Raw genomic sequence first — 19,001 nt, 5'->3', positions numbered from 1 at the left:
AGCTGTTTTTATTGGTCCTTAGATTTCTGCTTTCGTATTCTAGTTTCTAGTGGTTAATCTTGGCATGGGATGATGTGAGAAAACCTATCTATTTATAGAAATCATAAAATTCATTTCACTTGGATTGACAAAAATGTAGCACCTTCTTAGTCTTTTGGGAGGGCCAGGGACTTCTGAAACTTGGTATGAACTGTGTTCCTTCTTTATAGAGGTATATATACTCTTACAAAAACAAAAGTATGCAGTTTCTTTGATTCTTACATAACTGATTTCCTAGGGCAGAGGTTTTTCACTTTTCTGTGCCATGAGACCCGTGTAACAATCTGGTAAATATAAAACCTTTTCTCAAAATTATGTTTTTAAATTAATAAATTTATAGCATTGCAAAGAGAACAATAAATGAAAGAAGCACTGATACAGAACTTACAACATTGTGCATGACCTATGGCAATGAATATTTTGTTCTCAATAAGAAGTCACATTATACACATCAATAGCTATTTCAACCATCAGGCATGTTTGAAGCCACCTGGTAATATATTTTCATCTGTTCCTCTCTCCAGGTAACAAAAGCCATGCTGCCTTATAGGTAGTTAAGAATTCTTATTTGTACTGTGCAATTTTCAGAACTTGAGCAGATAGTAAAAATTACTCACATGCTTTCATATATTGACCAATAGACAATTTAAAATGCCTCACCAGTGTGACAGCAAACAATGATACCATTTGGGGGCAATATCTCTAACACTTATAATATGAATTGAAAATACTTGTGATTTCTATGGATGGCAAAGTTGCAGATGCTTTTGATATTTCTGTGGTTTGTGGCCTATATTCATAATTGAAAGAAATGCCAGTTGGGGGCGCCTGGGTGGCTCAGTGGGTTAAAGCCTCTGCCTTCGGCTTGGGTCATGATCCCAGGGGGCTCTCTGCTCGTAGGGAGCCTGCTTCCCCCCTCTCTCTCTCTGCCTGCCTCTCTGCCTACTTCTGATCTCTGTCAAATAAATGAATGAATGAATGAATGAATGAATGAAAGAAAGAAAGAAAGAAAGAAAGAAAGAAAGAAAAATGAAATGCCAGTTGGAGGTTAGTAAAAAATAAAGAATTTTTTACATCCAGGTTCACAGCTGACACTTTCCCCAGTCTATGTATGGGCTTCTTGGGACTGTTAGGACCCCAAGTCAAGAACCTGTTTTAGGGTCATTTTTCCTTTGAAAGTGATGACGATACTTGAATGCGCACTGAATGAACAAACACATCTTAAAACCCACAGTTCCTGGCCCAGTTTCTTGAACTACGTCATGCCCCACTCTGCCTTCCAAGAACTAAGATGGGGAGTACTTTGGGGCATGCATAACCCATTCTCAGAAGACATTGTTTAAGAAGTGATGCACTGGAAGTGCAAAGACATAACATTAAGAATGATGACCTTAAAAAAAAAAAGGAATGATGACCAAAAGTGAAATATTTAGGCTGTCATTTAAGCAGTGTATCTCTTTTAGTTTTTTTAGGGTCGGACTTCATTTTTGGTTATTGCTCTTAATCTCTATACAATTATGGCCAATCTTTTAGAAAAACTTTTCTTCTAGTTATTTTTTTCTTAGCATCTCATCAACTTTTTGGATATATATTATCACTTAAAGTCCCACCTTAAACTTGTACTTAATGAATCATAAGTGTTAGACTTACCTCTTCTCTTTTGAGTATCATTTGTTACATAAAATTTAAAAGAGATTAAATAGGACTGTGTTTCTTTGTGTTTTCACTAAATTATAAATACAGTAGAGCTCTATAGTAATACATATTTGGATATGGTGAGGCCTCCGTCCTCCAGTAGGGGAAGAATAAAGTTCTTGTCAAGTCAAGAGAGAATAGGGAATGTGTTGAGAAGAATACCAGCCACATCTTTAATATTTTATCAGCTCAGTCTGCCAGACAGAACCAACAAAATGATGGACATCTTATAATGGAAGGATTCCTGGACTCAGGAATCCTTGAAATTCTAACCAGCCACAGGTCCTAGAGTTTGCCCCCACCGATGTTTAAACCGAAGAAGACAGTTACCACCAGATGGCACAAGTCTGCAACCAGTATCACCATGGGCTGGGATTGTAGCTATACCCTAGGATTCCTAGTCTGATAAATGCAGAGGATTTCCTGATACTTCATTAACTTTATGATAGGGTGAGTTTGCATATTACATAACTAGAAGTATTGCACCCCAGTTAACACATTTTAAGACAGGATTGTACTGTGATTGTCAGAGGTTTAATATCAGCATCAAGGTACAGTGTTTGTTTCTGTGAAAATGTTCATTATAAAACGAGCTACCACCACAATGGCACAGCATTTCACATCCATTAGAAAGGCTATAATAAAAGATAATAACAAGTGTTGGCAAGAGTGAAAAAATTGGAACCCTCATATATTGCTGATGGAAATGTAAGATGCTACAACTGCTGTTAATGACTTGGCAGTTTCTCATCAGGTTAAACATAGAACTACGATATGACCTAGTACCTCCACTCCTAGTTATTTACCTAAAAAAAGGAAATTTGCATCCAAGCAAAAACTTGAGTGTGAATGTTCATAGTAGCCTTATTCATGATAGCACAAAGCTAGGAACAACCCAAAAGACCATCAACTGATGAATGAATGAAGAAAATATGGTGTGTTTATATAGTAGAATATTATTCAGCCATAAAAAGGGATGAAGTACTAACGCATGCTGTAACACAGATGAACTTGGAAAACATGTGACATGAAAGAAGCCAGTTACAGAATACCACATGTTCCTTGAATCCATTCATAAGAAAATGTCCAGAGTAGGTAAATCCATAGAAACAAAAAGTAGAGTAGTGGTTGCCAGGGAAGAGGAGGTATATAAGGGGCATGACTGGCAATAGATACAGAGTTTCTTTTTGGGGTGATGAAAATGTTCTGAAATTAATGGTGATGGTTGAACATTTTGGTGAAGCCAAAAAAGCTTCCATTGTACACTTGCAAAGATAATTTTTTTAAAAAGCCTGCTGCTTCTGGAAAAAACATTTATTTATACTTTTAGAACAATTTGCATTCTCAAATCTCTCAAATCCCTCAATCTCTGTGAAGAAAGAACTTGTCTGAGGGGCACCAGAGTGGCTCAGTCAGTTAAGCGTCTGCCTTTGGCTTAGGTCATGATATTGGGGTCCTGGGATCGAGCCCCACATCAGGGTCCCTGCTTAGCCAGGAGTCTGCTTGTCCCTCTTCCCCTGCTCTTCCCCCTGCTTATGCACATTCTCATTCTCTCTCTAATAAATAAATAAAATCTTTAAGAAAAAAAAACTTACCTGAAATTCAGGTCCTTTAGTACATTTCAAGTAATTTTATTTGAAAAAACAGGTGATTGAAGAATTATGTTTTGTTTTGTTTTGTTTTTAATTCTTGGTTCAACTAGGAAAAGCTCATTGTATCCAATGAACAGGAAGTTCTACGAGTTCATTACAGAGCTGCAAGAACATTGGCAAATCAAACACTGCCATTTAGCGCGTGCACTGTGTTACTGGACGCAGAAGTGTACAGTGTGCCTCTGGATGCTCAGGTAAAGTGCCACTGATATACTTAAAATATTACTAAATAGAGCTTGGGTGTTTTTGTAATCTCTTCCCACAGAAGAAACTTGAATCCAGCAATCAGTAAAACTCTAAAGAGAAAAACAGTTCTTGCAGAATAAAGTACTTCTATATCACTTGATCTTTTTTCTAAAATCCTCTAAACATCAGGCTCATGTTATAAAAGCTGATATTTATAAAACCAATATGTGTTTAGAATAGTGCCCTTTTACATAATTTGTAATTTGTTTCTAAACTGGGTGTTTGTACCTTCAGGCAACTAGAAAGCAACTGTAAGCTGGAAGACACTACAGGCAGATTGAACCTCTAGATTGTGATGGTGCTAAAGTAGGGCCAGGTCTTGTTTTGGTCTTGGATATTTCTGGAATAAATAAATACAGTTGTGGAAAAAAACTGTAGCTATGTCTTGAATAGAGTTTACTGACACATAGAAATTATACGAATTCAGAACCAGACATACCAGTTGTAAGAATATCTTGTGCCTCACAAACAAGAATGAAATTCATTCGTCATAGAATATAATGATTAAAATGAAGAGTAGGCATGGACAGTGAAGGATTATCACACAAAAGTATTAAGAAATGCTGTTTTAAGTCAGACAGAAACACAAAGGATGTAGGGTATATTACAGAGAAAATTACTTAGTTCTCTCTGGGCTTTATTTTTCTCCTCTGTAAGAAAAAAAAAAGATTATGGACATTGAAGAGGGTATGTGCTATGGTGAGTACTATGAAGTGTGTAAACCTGGGCGATTCACAGACCTGTACCCTGGGGCAAATAATACATTATATGTTAATAAAAAATTAAAAATTATTAAATAAAATCTAATTATAAATTAACTATGTCATTAAAATAAATTGGGCATTAAAACTCATAAAAAAATTTTTAAAAGATTAAACTAGAACAGTGGATTTTGAACTTTAAGTCACCAACTGTTTTATCCAAATGAAAGTATTCAGAGATATTTGAAAAGGCTATTAAGAATAATAATTGTGGGAGAAGGGGGGAGCCTGGGTGGTTCACAGTCTTTTGAGGGTCTGACTCTTATTTCGGCTCAGGTCATGATCTCTCAGGGCCATGAAATCGAGCCCTGCGTAGGGCTCCACACTAGGCATGGCGCCTGCTTAAGATTCTCTCTCTCCCTCTCCCTTTACTCCTCACCTACAATTTGCATGCATTCTCTCTAAAATAATAATAAAATAGTTGGATCTTAAGAAAGAACTATTTGACTCTAAAGAAGTAAACATTGGAAAAGGCCACTGAGGGAATTTACATAATTCTCAGCTTTAAAGAATTTAAACGGAAGAATGAATGGTTTTTAATAATTGAAATGAAAAGTTTAACTATGTTACTAAAGGCTGGACTAGACAATGAAATATCTTGAGATCTTTTAAAGTTTTGTGCAATTATAGAGTAATGAAATCAACTTTAGAACAATGTAAATCAAGCTTCAAAGAAAGTCTTTTGAAGATTTCTTGTTCACAGTGGTTGAGTAAACATACCTTTTTATTTTGTCTTCCTTCCAAAACTCACTGAAATGACAAAAGATGTAAAAATAAAAAGCAATCCATAGCAGAACTGGAAATTGAGATGGAAAGCCACTGGACCACAACATGATGTTTCTGATAAATAAGAATCTGTTGCCCCAGATAGGTTATAGGAAAACATCAAAAATAAGTGAGTGTTCTCAGTAAACCCTTAGAAGGATCCCCAAATCAGAGACTAAAAGAAGATTAGGCCACGATTGGCCTAATAATTAAAGGACAGACGAACTTTATCCTTCTCTTGAGGAAAACTATGGAACTCTTACCCTTCCTTCTACTCTGGCTTTAGAGTAGATGGTCTCTCAATGAGTAGCGGGCTCCTATGAGAATAGCTGCCAAGGAATTAAAGGAAAGGAGAATAAATCTACCTTTCCTAGCTAAAGGCTTAGATCATCCGTTAGCCTGCTTTCTCATTAGACCACTTCCTTTCAAAATAAGCTTGTAATATTAAAAAGACTCAATAATAAAATCTTAAATACTAAAAACATCTTACAGAGGACCAAGGAGGAAGTGGTAACAGCTAAAACTGGGAGCCATCTACATGATGGCTGGATGTCACTTGGATAGCACCGGTGGTAATAGTAATAGTAGTAACTACAGCAGATGTTTATTGGAGTGAGTGCTGCCTGAATGCCCAAGCATTGTGATGAGGACTTCAGAGACTTAATTCTCAAAACAAGATTAGAAGAAGTATTCAGCCCTCTTTACGGAGTAGAAAATTGAGAAAGTCTATAATTAGTTCAAGATTACATAATAAGACACAAAGCTGGCATTTGAATGCAGCCGTCTTAATTCCAAAACTGTATTCTTAAGAATTGATAAAGAATTTCTTTATGATCACTCCAAAATACTGGTCCTGGAAAAAATGTTGGCCTTAAAGTGCTGTAGCTCACCTTAACACTTTTTCTCCCTACATACGGTAAACATTAACATTAAAATTAAAATGAGAAATGAAATAAATTTTACTTTAATAAGAATGTCCTAGGCATTAAAAAATTACATTTTTATCTTTTTTCAAAGTGTTTCCATCTTTCTTTTCATCATTCCATTATACTGTAAAGAGATATAATGGCATATAGGTTTTAAAGTTGGCTAGTAAATTGCATAGTATTCAACTACTTTTGATGTTCTCTTTCAGTCTGATGACAGTAAAACTTCTGTGAGGGATCGCTTTAATGCAAGACAATTCATGTCTTGGTTACAAGATGTGGATGATAAATTTGACAAATTAAAGGTATGTATATTTAAAAGTTCAGTTTAAATGGATGCTTCCCTCTTAAATGGAAAGTGTAGCTCTACTAGGCAAGGAGATAGCCATTAGTCATGCATTCTCATGCCAGCTACAGTTGGGAAATAAAGGAAAATAAAGAGCACAAGTCCATTTTTCAAGACCAGTGTAGTATGAAAGTTGAAACTATCACAGAAGTAGCAGTTTCTGATGGGGACATTTATGCTTGCTGTCCAGTATCCAAGTCTAGTGATCGCTCTGACAATGAAAGAATGGGGGAGGGCAGTCAGAGAAAGAATATATACTACAAATAATTCATAAGGAAAATTATCTGGTTGGAGATTTTAAACCATTTCAAAAATCACTTCTTAGCTGTTCATGATTCTTTTGATAATTTGAAGTCTCCTTATTTGAAAGAGCAGTTTCAAATTAAAGTCTGTGAGGTCAGAGAGTGGTGAAGTTGCAGACCCAGAAATAGTTGGCATATGGATACAGACAGGATAAAGCAGAAATGGGTGTGTAATTTAAAAACTTAATCGCTAAAGAAGCTATGGGTGAGATTAATTTTTAAAGCAAACTTGACAGAAAAATCAATTAACTCTTCTCTTCCTCTCAATAGACCTGTCTTTTAATGAGACAACAACATGAAGCTGCAGCTTTAAATGCCGTCCAGAGATTAGAATGGCAGCTCAAACTCCAGGAACTTGACCCTGCCACCTATAAATCTATCAGCATTTATGAAATCCAGGAGTTTTATGTTCCCCTTGTTGATGTTAATGATGACTTTGAATTAACTCCCATATAATAACAGCCATTCCTTCTGGTGGTGTCGTCTTAAACTCATATGGCTCAAGAGTATTAAACTGTGGAACACTGCCTTTTGAGAAAAATACTGATATTATGCCTTTACAGTTGTTAGTAAAGTTTGACTAAAGTTGGTTATGTATGTAGTAAACACTGTCATTTTATAAAGAATGAAAAGAGAATTATTTTGGATCCTAGATCCAAACAGTTTCTAACTGAAATCTATTATTTATATTGGTGAGAGGTAACTATTACATTAGAGCATGTTGGCAGACCGTGGTAGATATTTCAAAAGCTGAGAATCTGCTAACAGCACTGGAAGTTGTTAGCGCTCCTAAGTAACAAGATAACCACTAGTATTCAAATCTTAAAATATATTGGTAAGCTAAAAGGTTCAATTCCTACCAAATAGTTTCTAATGTGGAAGAAAAACTTGGCACAAAATTTCTTCAGTTTATTTTATCTGTAAATTAATTGTACAGTTTTCTTTTCAAAAGTTTTAATATTGTCTTCCTTTTTAATAACTTATTTTATACATATTGTGCAGATGTAAATCTTGTAATTAATGGTCAAAATGTATACAAAGGGATTGGTAGTCAAAACATGTACAAAGAAATAATTGTAAAGCTGTTGTGTCTAATGTTCTATTGGACCAAAGTTGTCGTTTGTATGGAGTGTAGTAGTAATGTGTTCAGGTAGCAAAGCTTTTAAATAAGGCCTGCATGTGTTTGAGTTAGCTTGTTTTCATCACCATAACTGTAAAGGTTGTGACTTAGTTGTACTGCATGCTTCCTACAGTTTAACTCTCTCCATAAGCAATGCCTAAAGTAGTGTAGGGTGTTTCATGCCAGTCTCCTGGGATAGTACTTATGACTCAATGTGTTGGACACATTATTTAGAATTAGTCATGCAAAGAAACAGCTCTTTTTTCATCTCACACAGTAGAACCCATTCCCCCTCCCAAAATGCCTTTGAATGAAAATTCTGAAATTGTAAATGTCTATTTTAATACTCAAGTATGAAAGAATCTGTGAATATATGTAAATATGTTTAATAAATTTTATTGGTCATGTTAAATCATTGTAAAACTTTTTTACATTGCTTAAATATAATGTTTTAAGCTTAATAACCTTTGCACTTTTAAAATACAAACTGAGTACTCAAATCAAAAAAAGAGTTATTCGGTAGTCAAAAGTACAAGAAACAGGCATATTCTGGTCAATCTCTTCAATATTTATGAAAAATTGATTAATATGTTATATTTTTCCTTGTATCAAGATGCAAAACATAATTTTCAGAACTTTATAATTAAAATAAGATTTGGTATGCTGTTTTTAATAAAATAATTAGCAATATACTTAGAAAAAACCCAGTTTCTCCTATAACATGAAGTAGATTAAATATTCAGGAATATTTCAGGTCTGAAATCTGCTCAACTTATTAAACATTTTTGAAAGGAAAATTAGGTTATATGTAAAATTGAACATAAATATATGAGATAAAATTTACAGAACTTTCCACAGTACTTTCTTGAATTATAAAATAATGCTGGATATTTTTTATTCTGATAGAGAAAAGTAAAAAGGATATATGAGGAATAAAGTGACTTAAACTCAGCAAGCAAGTTGGAAATCCCAGCTAATGGGAGAGAATGTAAAAACCGAAGTTTCTGAGTGCAAAGGTTTATATTAAGCTTAGGGATTTTTGAATTTTTATGTCAATTTATATTTTAATTCATACTGTACTTGGCATGCGCAATAAAGCAGCACGTGTAAAAGATACACAGTGCAAGGACTTTATTATAAAGGTTGGATGTAGTGTTCTTTAGAAATTTAGATGAGAGATTTGGGCCTTTTTTATTGGATACATGGGGCCAAGAAAGGCAGGGTAGGTTTTGAAGCACTGGTTTTGTTGAAGTTAAGTGTATTAAGGCTGGGAACATTAAAAGCTAATTTATAAAAGCAATACTTTTTAATATGAAAAACTAAATGCAAATTTTGTTTATACTTCTGCCTAAAACTAAAAAACCAGATTATTGAGCATTGAAGTCATAGAAAATAAGAGAGGAGTAAATTTATACAGCATCTTGTTCTGAGGGCCCAACTGGAAAAGGAGGGGAAATCACTGTTTGGCCAAACAGAACAAGCTGCAGAAGAGAACAAGCAAGCAGGAATCTGGCATATTTTAGTTGTCCCAGCTTTTTACATACTAACCTAGCTCTCACCCTCTTCAGTGGTACCTCCAGTTGCTGGAGCCTTGATGCCATGCTTCTGCTTCTGCAGGTTTCCTTGTAAAGTGACTCAAAGCTGATCAGATAGCTTACACGAAAAGTTGAATGCCTTCTCGGTGTAATTTATACTTAAGTAGTTAGGAGCTTTATATTCTAAAGCTCTGAAATACTAGGAAAAAACTTGGAATGGGGTATATACCTAAAAAGATTTAGGATTCTGAAAGAGAAATAAAGGATGGTTAGTTTAATCAGTGATTTTTTTTTTAACTATTCAAATATCATGAACAAGATATACTAAATTGTACCTAAGGATTTGTATTTCTTTAAATCTTGTTCTAAATCATATCTGTTTAATAAATGACTAGTTGATATTTGTGCATGTTATTTAATAAAGAGTTATATTTTTATAGAAAAAATAAGAGTGAAATGTGTGCTAAATGTTTTTTTACTTCCCACTCCCATGTGACTCTAAGCCAAACACCAGTGTTTACTTTGGGCAGTAGTAAAATTACAGAAATACTCGTTTTGGGGCAACAACCTCTGAAAAATAGCTCAACTCTCTTCAGTAATGAGATCTCAAAAATGAATTATAAATGTTAGACATGCTGCAAACTTCATAACCACAAAAATCTCAAGCAAATACCCCATGAGGCTCATGTTAACAGACTTAATAGTTATATACTCATTCTAGAAATTGAGTGCAGTGCTAAATATGTATTTTTCTTAGTTATTCAGAAAGCTAGCAATATTTTTTATTCTATTTCTGGTTTCCTGGTACATAAACCCCCAAAATTTTATATAGAGGAAATTGACTTTAAAACTCATCGGATAGTCTTATCTTCTTAAATTTTTAAAGAGAGCATTTTCATGATTTTTCCGAAAATCCCTTTCAAACATTTAAGGCAAAAAGATGGATACAAGAGATACTAGTCTTTGGAAAAACTTTGTGGAGTTTAATGGATTAAATACCTTTTAATTCATCTTCTTGGTGGCTTTCTTGACACCATAGTCTCCATTGTACCTAAAATGGGGTTAGAAAGCCTCCACAGTAGCAGTTACCCAAAGTTTTAAATCAGTAGAACCAGAGTTCATAGAACAGATGGAGGCAAATAAAGTTTAAATAATTCCCTTAATCAATATGGTGGAAAAAGCATGTAGAATTATAACTATCAACATAAAAACAGTGAAAAATAAATCTAGAATGACTTTTTCCAGTGACTAAATGTTAAATATTACACAATATCAGCAAATAATGTAAATTTCTTAGACATGTGCATATCTCCATAAGAGAAAGTAGCATATAAAAATACCTAAAGATAAACACCTTTGCTTGCATGGGGATTCAGTTTTATTAGGTGGGTTATTTACACAGAATTTAAGGTTATTTATGAAACACATTTATTTAACTCTATTGATGACTTTTTAAAATGTGTTTTAAAAAAAAAAGCTATACGCCGCATCAAAATATCTGAGTAGTCCAGATAAAAAGCTTTCAGGTAGCCACGTTTTCCCCACTTCTGAAGAAAATTCTGCTGTTAAACACAGAATGAAACAAGCTTTTGTGGCGTACCTGTGTGCCCATCACTCAGCTTAAGAGCTCATTATGAGTACCTTCTCCATTTTTTTTTAAACTGGTTTAAATCCAGTTTAAACAAAAAGAGCCAGTCCTAACAAATGTATATACTGTTAACCATTGCCTGAATTGTGATTATTTGCATCATAGAAGGAAGTTCCCTGTGCCCGTTTGCGGTTAGTACTCCCTACCCTAGAAGAGACCACTGTGATTCCCATCACTGTATGTTTCTTGTACCTGTTCTTGAGTTTCATATAAATGGAATCAAAAGAGTATATACTATTTTCTTGTGTCTGCCTTCTTTCTCTCAACATAAGGTTTTGAAATTCATCCATGTTGCATATATCAGTAATATGTTCCATTTTATTAATGAGCAGTAGTGTATTGTACAAACTTGTTTATTCATTCTCTTGTTGGTAGACATTTGGATTGTTTCCAATTTGGGGACTATTGTGAATAAAACTGTGAATCTGCACATCTTTTTTTGTGGACATATTCTTTCACTCTTGGATACCTACCTTGGAGTACTAGGTCATAGAATATTGTTGTATGTTTAACTTTATTAGAAACTGACAGTTCTCCAAAGTGGTTGTACTATTTTATATCCCTCCCTGTGAGAGACCCATTGCTCTGAATCTTCATCGTTTGGTGGTGTCAGTCTTCAGTTTCAGTGATTTTGGTGGATGTGTAGTGGTACCTTGTGCCTCTTTAATTTGCATTTCCCTGATGACTGACGAGGTTGAACATTACTTTTTATATGCATATTGACCATTTGTACATATTTTGTGAAATGTCCTCAAATGTTTTGCTCATTTTTATTGGGTTGTCTTTATTGCTGATTTGTAGGATTTCTTTATATATTCTGTGTATAAGCCCTGTGGTCAGATACGTTGTCCTGAGTGTTTTTACCTAGTCTGTGGCCTGCCTTTCCATTTTTTCTTAATGAGTAGTTTCTGGAGTCATGAAAGTACTTTGAGAGCTTTTGTTTCTGTGTTATATCAGTTGATACTAACCAGAGTAGAAATTAAAAACAATTTTTAAGTGTATTACTAAACCTATTCATGTATACTTTTATGAAAAATATATTTCCAAAAAAATTAGTAGGAAAAGTGTATTATTTTAAATTTTGCAAATTACATAATATTGGGCTTGATATCTAAAAATTTCATATCTGCTTCTGCACTCAATGCATTGTATCTATTATTTGTTTGGTTTTGGTTTGGTTTGTATGAAGAAAATATGGCTTCACACAATAGGGAAAGAGGGAGAATATGTTAATATTTTAAATATTTAATAGATTTTCAAACAAATGTGGGCATTGTTCTTTGATTCCACATCAAAATGCAACAAATAGTTTCTTTTTGTTAAAGATTTTATTCATTTATGAGGGAAAGAAAGAGTTCAAGCAGAGAGGGGCAGGGGGACAGTCTCCATGCTGAGCAGGGAGCCCAATGTGGCACTCTATCCCAGTACACTGAGATCATGACCTGAGCTGAAGTCAGACCCCTACCAGACTGAGTCACCCAGGTGCCCCAACAAATAGTTTCTAAAAGTTAGCTACCTTGTAGAATCTGAAACTATATAATCAACTTTTGCTAACTCTGTTACATTAAATCTATTTGTCTTGCACTTTGGCTCTTTTAACACTGAATGATTTTTAACATCATGTATTGATCCTTTAGAAAACGTTGGGTAACGGTGTTATATGTGTCTTCCAAATGTCGACAGAGCTCACTTTATAATACCAAAAATTCATACTTGTTAATATCACCACTGATTTCATCAAAAATGTCTTTTAAGTGATCGGAAGCTGTGAGGCTCTAAGTGACAACTACAAGTTTTCCAAAATTCTAATCTTTACTTGAAAGGTCAGACGTTATGGCAACAAACATTGTCAGTTCTTTAAAGTGACAGGCTTTTGGGGCACCTGGGTGGCCTCAGTTAGCAGTGAAGCGTCTGCCTTTAGCTCAGGTCATGATCCCAGGGTCCAAGGATTGAGCCCCACACTGGGCTCTCTGCTCAATGGGGAGCCTGCTTCTCCCTCTCTCCCTGGTGCTCCCCCTGTTGTGCTCTCTCTGCCAAATAAATAAAATCTTTTCTTAAAAAATTTAAATAAAGTGATATGCTTTTGACAAAGGTACCGTGGGATACATATATCAAATGATCTATATATCTCTCACATCATGATGTTTTTAATAGCAAATGATTTACCATTTCATTAAACATTAATCATATGGACATTCCATAAATTAACCAGATTCCTCTTAGAAACTTAGGTATTTTGCAAATTTTTTTATCCAAAAAAAAAAAAAAAAGTTCAGTGAACCTCTTAGTACTGAGATAAATTCTTGTGCTAAAACAATAATACATAAATTCTTATGCCTGCTTTCCCTTACAGAGAAATGCTCCTTTTAGACCAAGGAGCAAATATCTTCCCAGATAGTCTCCTCAACTAGCTTCATAGTCTCAGTCCAGCCCTATTATAACAAGTTGGAACTAAAAACTTACCAGGTAGATGGAATGGATGACAAAGTAAGCTTCAGAAATCTAGGCTGGACTATTTAGAATGGGCTTATGAGTCTAATTTCATTCAGAATTCCACAGCCATTAGATTTTTCTCCATGGAAAACTAAGTTATTTTGGATTATGCACAGGACTGTTCCAGCCAACAAGAAAGATCCACAGTAGCAAAATTTCCAAAGTTCTCCACCATGAGACTTCTTCATTGTTGTGAAGATCAGGCAGGGTTCACATATAGAACTCTGAACTCTGGTAAGAAGACTGCCTAGCAATCAGTCTGATAATCTAATATTACAAGATATATGATGCTAAGGATATGATTCTTCTCATTCTTAGTATTATTTTAGGTTTTTCTCAGGAACTGTACTCTATGCAGTCTTTCAAATATATAGCGTATTTCCAGTAGGTTATGATAAAGTCAACTCTCCTAATCTTGAAGCTCCTAATCATGAGTAGAAATAATTACTGAAGCAAGTTATCCCCTCTGTGTATTCATTCTGAACAATACTACGTGATGGCACCAATATTTTCCCCTGTTGATCTTGGGGAAACAGACTATAATTTTTCATGGCAGCTTGTTAATGCTCTTTATTTTTATTGTATTTTTTAAGATTTTATTTATTTGACAAAGAGAGAGAGAGAGGGAACACAAGCGAGGGAGTGGAAGAGGGAGAAGCAGACTTCCCATTGAGCAGGGAGCCTCACGCAGGGCTCGATCCCAGGACTCTGGGATCAAAACCTGAGCCGAAGGCAGATGCTTAACGATTGAGGCACCCAGGCACCTCGTGGTAATGCTTTTTAATTCGAAAGTTCATTTGTATTATAGTTCAAAGCCTTCTCCCTATTAGTCACCTCTGTAGCAGAGTAATTACATTATAACATAATTTTCTTTCAACAGAGGCACAAAAATTTATTCTTCTTACATGCTAAAAACAATTCTTAAACGTTTTCCACTTCCATTGATGTTGAAGTAGCAGAACAATCCTATGACCTCACACGAGGCTGGGCATAGTTTGTGTTCCCATCAGCCAAGGAGGAAAGATCTAATACCCAGGGCATCAAACAGTACTCAGGAGGGCATTGCCTTCGTGAAGCCAAATAAGCCCCAAATCCCCTCTGGCCAATCCTAAAAATTAGCTTCAAAAACATCAAACCAGGGACGCCTGGTGGATCCGTCAGTTAAGCATCTGCCTTGGGCTCAAGTCATGATCCCAAGGTCCTAGGATCGAGGCCCAAATCGGGCTCCCTGCTCCGTGGGGAGTCTGCTTCTTCCTATCCCTCTGCCTGCTGCTCCCCCTGCTTGTGCTCTTTCTCTGTCAGATAAATAAATAAATAAAATCTAAAAAAAAAAAAAAAAAAAAGATCAAATCAGGGGATCCTGGCTGGTTCAGTTGGTAGGAGGGCATATGACTCTTGATCTCTGGGTTGTTTGAGGTTCACGTTGGGTGTAGAGATTTCTTAAAAATAAAATCTTAAAAAATATATTTTAAAAAAATCAAACAGATTCCAGGTAGCTCGATTACATGACTGAGCCTAATCCATCACTAAAAGAACACAATAAAATGCAGTAACCAACAATGGAAAAATTACAATGTCTAGAGTGAAAAATTATCAGGCATATGGGGTGCCTGGTGGCTTTGGCTCAGGTCATGGTCCCGGGGTCCTGGGATCAAGTCCCATGTCAGGCTCCCCGCGTAGCTAGAAGCCTGCTTCTCCCTCTCCTTCCTTGCTTGTGCTCCCTCTCTTTTGGTATCTCTGTCGCTATGTCTGTCTCTCTCACCCAAATAAATAAAATCTTAAAAAAAAAAAATGATCAGGCATGTAAAGAAGTAGAAAATTATGACCCTCAACCAGAAAAAAATAGGAATTGAAGGAGAAATAAAAGCAGTAATGGAACTAGTAAATAAATATGTTAACAGAACTATTTGTCTGTATGTACAGTATAGTAGAGGAAAACATAACCACAATAAGAAAAAAATGGGAGATAAAGTTTTAAAACAGCCAATAGCCAATGTCTAGCGCAGTGCTTGGCACACAATAGATCCTCAACTTATTTGTCCAATACGTATTTCTGTTGAATCATTCAAAGCAGTTTTCCATGGGAACCCATGGGAGAACTTTCTCTCAAGCATGAATATTAAGAAAAGATTACTTCTAGTTCATTTTTATCCTACAAATACCGTGGATGTTGTGATGGGTTGTGTTTCTTTCTTTGCGTTTGCTGTGAGAATGCTTAAAATCAGTCTGTTACCTTCATCTCAACAAGTCATTTTAGTGCCATTCTGTACCCAGTGTTATTCTCTTGACCTTATTTTCCTGACTTTCAAATTCTCTGTGTGATGATTTGACCCTTCCTGCATCATTTGTATTTTTCTCAACTTCTTCCAATCCTTCCTGGAAAAAGCGAGCCATAAACATATGGAAAAAAAAAATTAGCCACTACAATGAGATACCATGCACCCTCTGGGAGGCCTATAATCAAAATTATGGAAAATATGAATGTCGTCAAGGATGTGGAGAGATTGGAGCTCTCCTACATTGCTGGTGAGAATGTAAAAGGGCACAGCTGCTATGGAAAGCTGAGGTGCAGTTTCCCAACAAGTTGGTTACCATACAACCCATTCCACTCCTAGTTATATACACAAAGGAATTAAAAGCAAGTGTTCACGGGTGCCTGGGGGGCTCAGTCTGTTAAGCGTCTGATTCTTGATTCCAGCTCAGTTCATGATCTCAGTGTCATGAGATCGAACCCTGTGCTGGGCTCCATGCTGGAGCCTGCTTAGATTTTCTCTCCCTCTCTCTCTGCTCCTCTCCACCCCACAACTCGAGTGCGTGTGCACTCTGTCTCTCCAATAGGAAAAAAAAAGTGTTCAAACAAAAATTTGTACCTGAATGCTTATAGCAATACTGTTCACTATGGCCAAAAGTAGAAACCACCCAAGTGTCCATCAGCTGATGACTAGATAAACAAAATATGGTATGTCATACAATTAAATATTACTCAGCCACAAAAAGGAATGAAGTTTTGATAGATGCTGCAACATGGATGAGCCTGGGAGACAAGATGCTGGACACCTGGGTAGCTTAGTTGGTGAAGTATCTGCTTTCTGCTCAGGTCATGATCTTGGGGTCCTGGAATCAAGCCCCATGATGGGCTCCCTGCTCAGAGGGGAGCCTATTTCTCCCTCTCCCTCGGCCCCTCCCCCTGCTTGTGTGTGCACTCTCTCTCTCAAATAAATATTTTTTAGAAAGAGAAAAGAAAATGTAATGCCAACTGAAAAAACCCAGATAGAAAGGCCACATATTCTCTGAATCCATTTATCTGAAATGTCCAGAAGAGACAAACCCATAGAGACAGAAGAGACTAGTGATTGGCAAGGTGGGGCAGGGGTTGCAGGATTGCTTAATGGGTATTGGGTTTCCTTTTAAGGTGAGAGAAATGTCCCTGAATTTGATAGTGGTGATGGTTGCTTAACATTGTGACTACTGAATGCCACCAAACTGTATACTTTTAAGTGGTTAGAATGGTCAATTTTATCTTAAATGACTTTTGACACACAGAGACAGCATTAAGTTCCTAGGTACTTGCCGTTCCTCTCTTATAAGGTGGTATGGCTCTGAGGACTGAGGGACTGAGGCTGTCCTGGGTGGTTTGCTGCTAGGACACTCCTCCTCCAAGCCAGCCCTCCTCTGCTCACTCACCTCCCTTCGCCTTCACCCCCAAGTCCCCCTCTCTGCCCCCTTCAAGTCTGAACTGCCCTTTAGACCAAGCCTAAGCCTCCAGAAGTCTGAGTATTCCAAACACCAATCTCTGTTCTTCTTTCTCCCTTCCTTCCTTTCCTCCCTCCCTTCCTTTTAAAGATCTTCTTTATTTATTTGACCAAGAGAAATACAGTGAGAGAGGCAACAGAAGAAGGGAGAGTGGGAAGGGGAGAAGCAGGCTTCCAGCTGAGCAGGGAGCCTGACGCAGGGCTCGACCCCAAGATTCCCAAGACCCTGAGGTCTTGACCTGAGCCAAATGCAGACGCTTAACAACTGAGCCACCCAGGGACCGACCTTCCCTCCTTCCTTCCTTCCTTTCTCTCTCCCTGCCTGTCTGTCTCTCTTTCTTTCTTTCTTTCTCTTTTCCTTTTTCTTTCCTTCCTTCCTTTCTTCCCTTCCTTCCCTCCTCCCTTTCTTTTTTCTCGTTCTTTTCCTTCCTCCCTCTCTCCTTCCCTCCCTCTTCCTTCCTTTTCTTTTTGTAAAGATGTATCTATTTATTTGAGGGGCGCCTGGGTGGCTCAGGGGGTTAAAGCCTCTGCCTGCAGCTCAGGTCATGATCCCAGGGTCCTGGGATCGAGCCCCGCATCGGGCTCTCTGCTCAGCAGGGAGCCTGCTTACCCCTCTCTCTCAGCTTGCCTCTCTGCCTACTTGTGATCTCTCTCTGTCAAATAAATAAATAAAATCTTAAAAAAAAATGTATCTATTTATTTGAGACAGAAAGCACGCAGGCACATGCAGGAGTGGGAGGGAAGGGCAGAAGAGGAGAAACTCAAGCAGACTCTCCCTGCTTCACGGGCCTGCGGACTCTCACCACCCATGAGATCAGGCAGGACCTGAGCCAAAACCTAGAGCCACTTTGCTTAACGTACTGAGCCACCTAGATGCCCTGCTTTTCCTTGTTTCTTAAAGTAACCATTAAGCTCTCAACTCTATGCATCCTTATCTTTTTCACTAATTGTTTTCACATCTTCGTTACTGTTGTCATTTTGGCTACTACAGGTGAGACCATTGGTTCTAGTTTTTGTGGATCTTCCAAGAGCCAGAGAATCCCTGCACACAGAGGAATGAGACATTGATGATATGATTCCTGCCCTAAAGAAGCTTCTAAAATTAGTTAAGGAAACAGAACACATATACATTAATAGGGAAATGTCAGTGCAAATAAATGCTTTGGGAGCTCAGAAGCAATTGGGGACTTTAGCCAGGGAAGTCATTCCTCTAATCAATTCATTCACCTGCTATGTGCCAGGCACTGTGTTGAGTTATGGAAGATGATTTTTGATATCTGTATAGAGTGATACTTGAACAGGCTTCCAAGAGTGGATAGGAACTGCGTAGCTAGAAAAAAAAGTAAGAATTCTGTCCTGAGCAAAAAGAAGAATGTGCAGAAATACAAGATGGGAAAAATACAAAGTGTGAAAATAGACCTGCTTAGCTTATGCAGAAGATTTGTGTGACATCAAAAAAGATCTGCATATATTGGTGTGAAAAGATGTTCTAGATAAGCTAAGTGGAAAAATGGAAATTGTAGTGAAGTATTCTTAACATAATTTCGTTTGTCGCAAATATATGTTAGTGTATGTGACTAAAAAAAGAAGAAATATACACGAAACTAGGAGCAATCACTGGGGGTTAAAATGGCAAAAGGCACTCATTATGAAGTTCCATAGTTTAAAAATTTTCCCCAGCTTGCATGTATTACATGCACGATGAGAAGGGGACAAAAGGG

At 36.7% G+C, this 19,001-nt stretch overlaps 1 protein-coding gene across 9 annotated transcripts in view; it reads left to right on the top strand.

Moving 5' to 3' along the window:
• ANKRD12 (ankyrin repeat domain 12) overlaps positions 1-11,465 on the top strand; it is a 122,438-nt gene extending 110,973 nt beyond the window's left edge. For all 9 annotated transcript variants that reach the window (XM_004742716.3, XM_013051383.2, XM_045065375.1 and 6 more), the window contains 3 exons: positions 3,437-3,580; positions 6,294-6,389; positions 7,003-11,465. In XM_004742716.3, the coding sequence (XP_004742773.1) occupies positions 3,437-3,580; positions 6,294-6,389; positions 7,003-7,188 (426 nt within the window). In that variant the 3' untranslated portion in view covers positions 7,189-11,465. The remainder of the gene's footprint in view (positions 1-3,436; positions 3,581-6,293; positions 6,390-7,002) is intronic.
• The last annotated feature ends 7,536 nt before the right edge of the window (positions 11,466-19,001 follow it).

Source organism: Mustela putorius, unplaced genomic scaffold (genome assembly GCF_011764305.1).
Source record: "Mustela putorius furo isolate JIRA1106 unplaced genomic scaffold, ASM1176430v1.1 tig00003858_pilon_pilon_pilon, whole genome shotgun sequence".
In the NCBI taxonomy this organism is placed as follows: Eukaryota; Metazoa; Chordata; class Mammalia; order Carnivora; family Mustelidae; genus Mustela; species Mustela putorius.
Note: the sequence above shows the minus strand (reverse complement) of the source record. Positions and strands in the feature narration are given on the sequence as shown.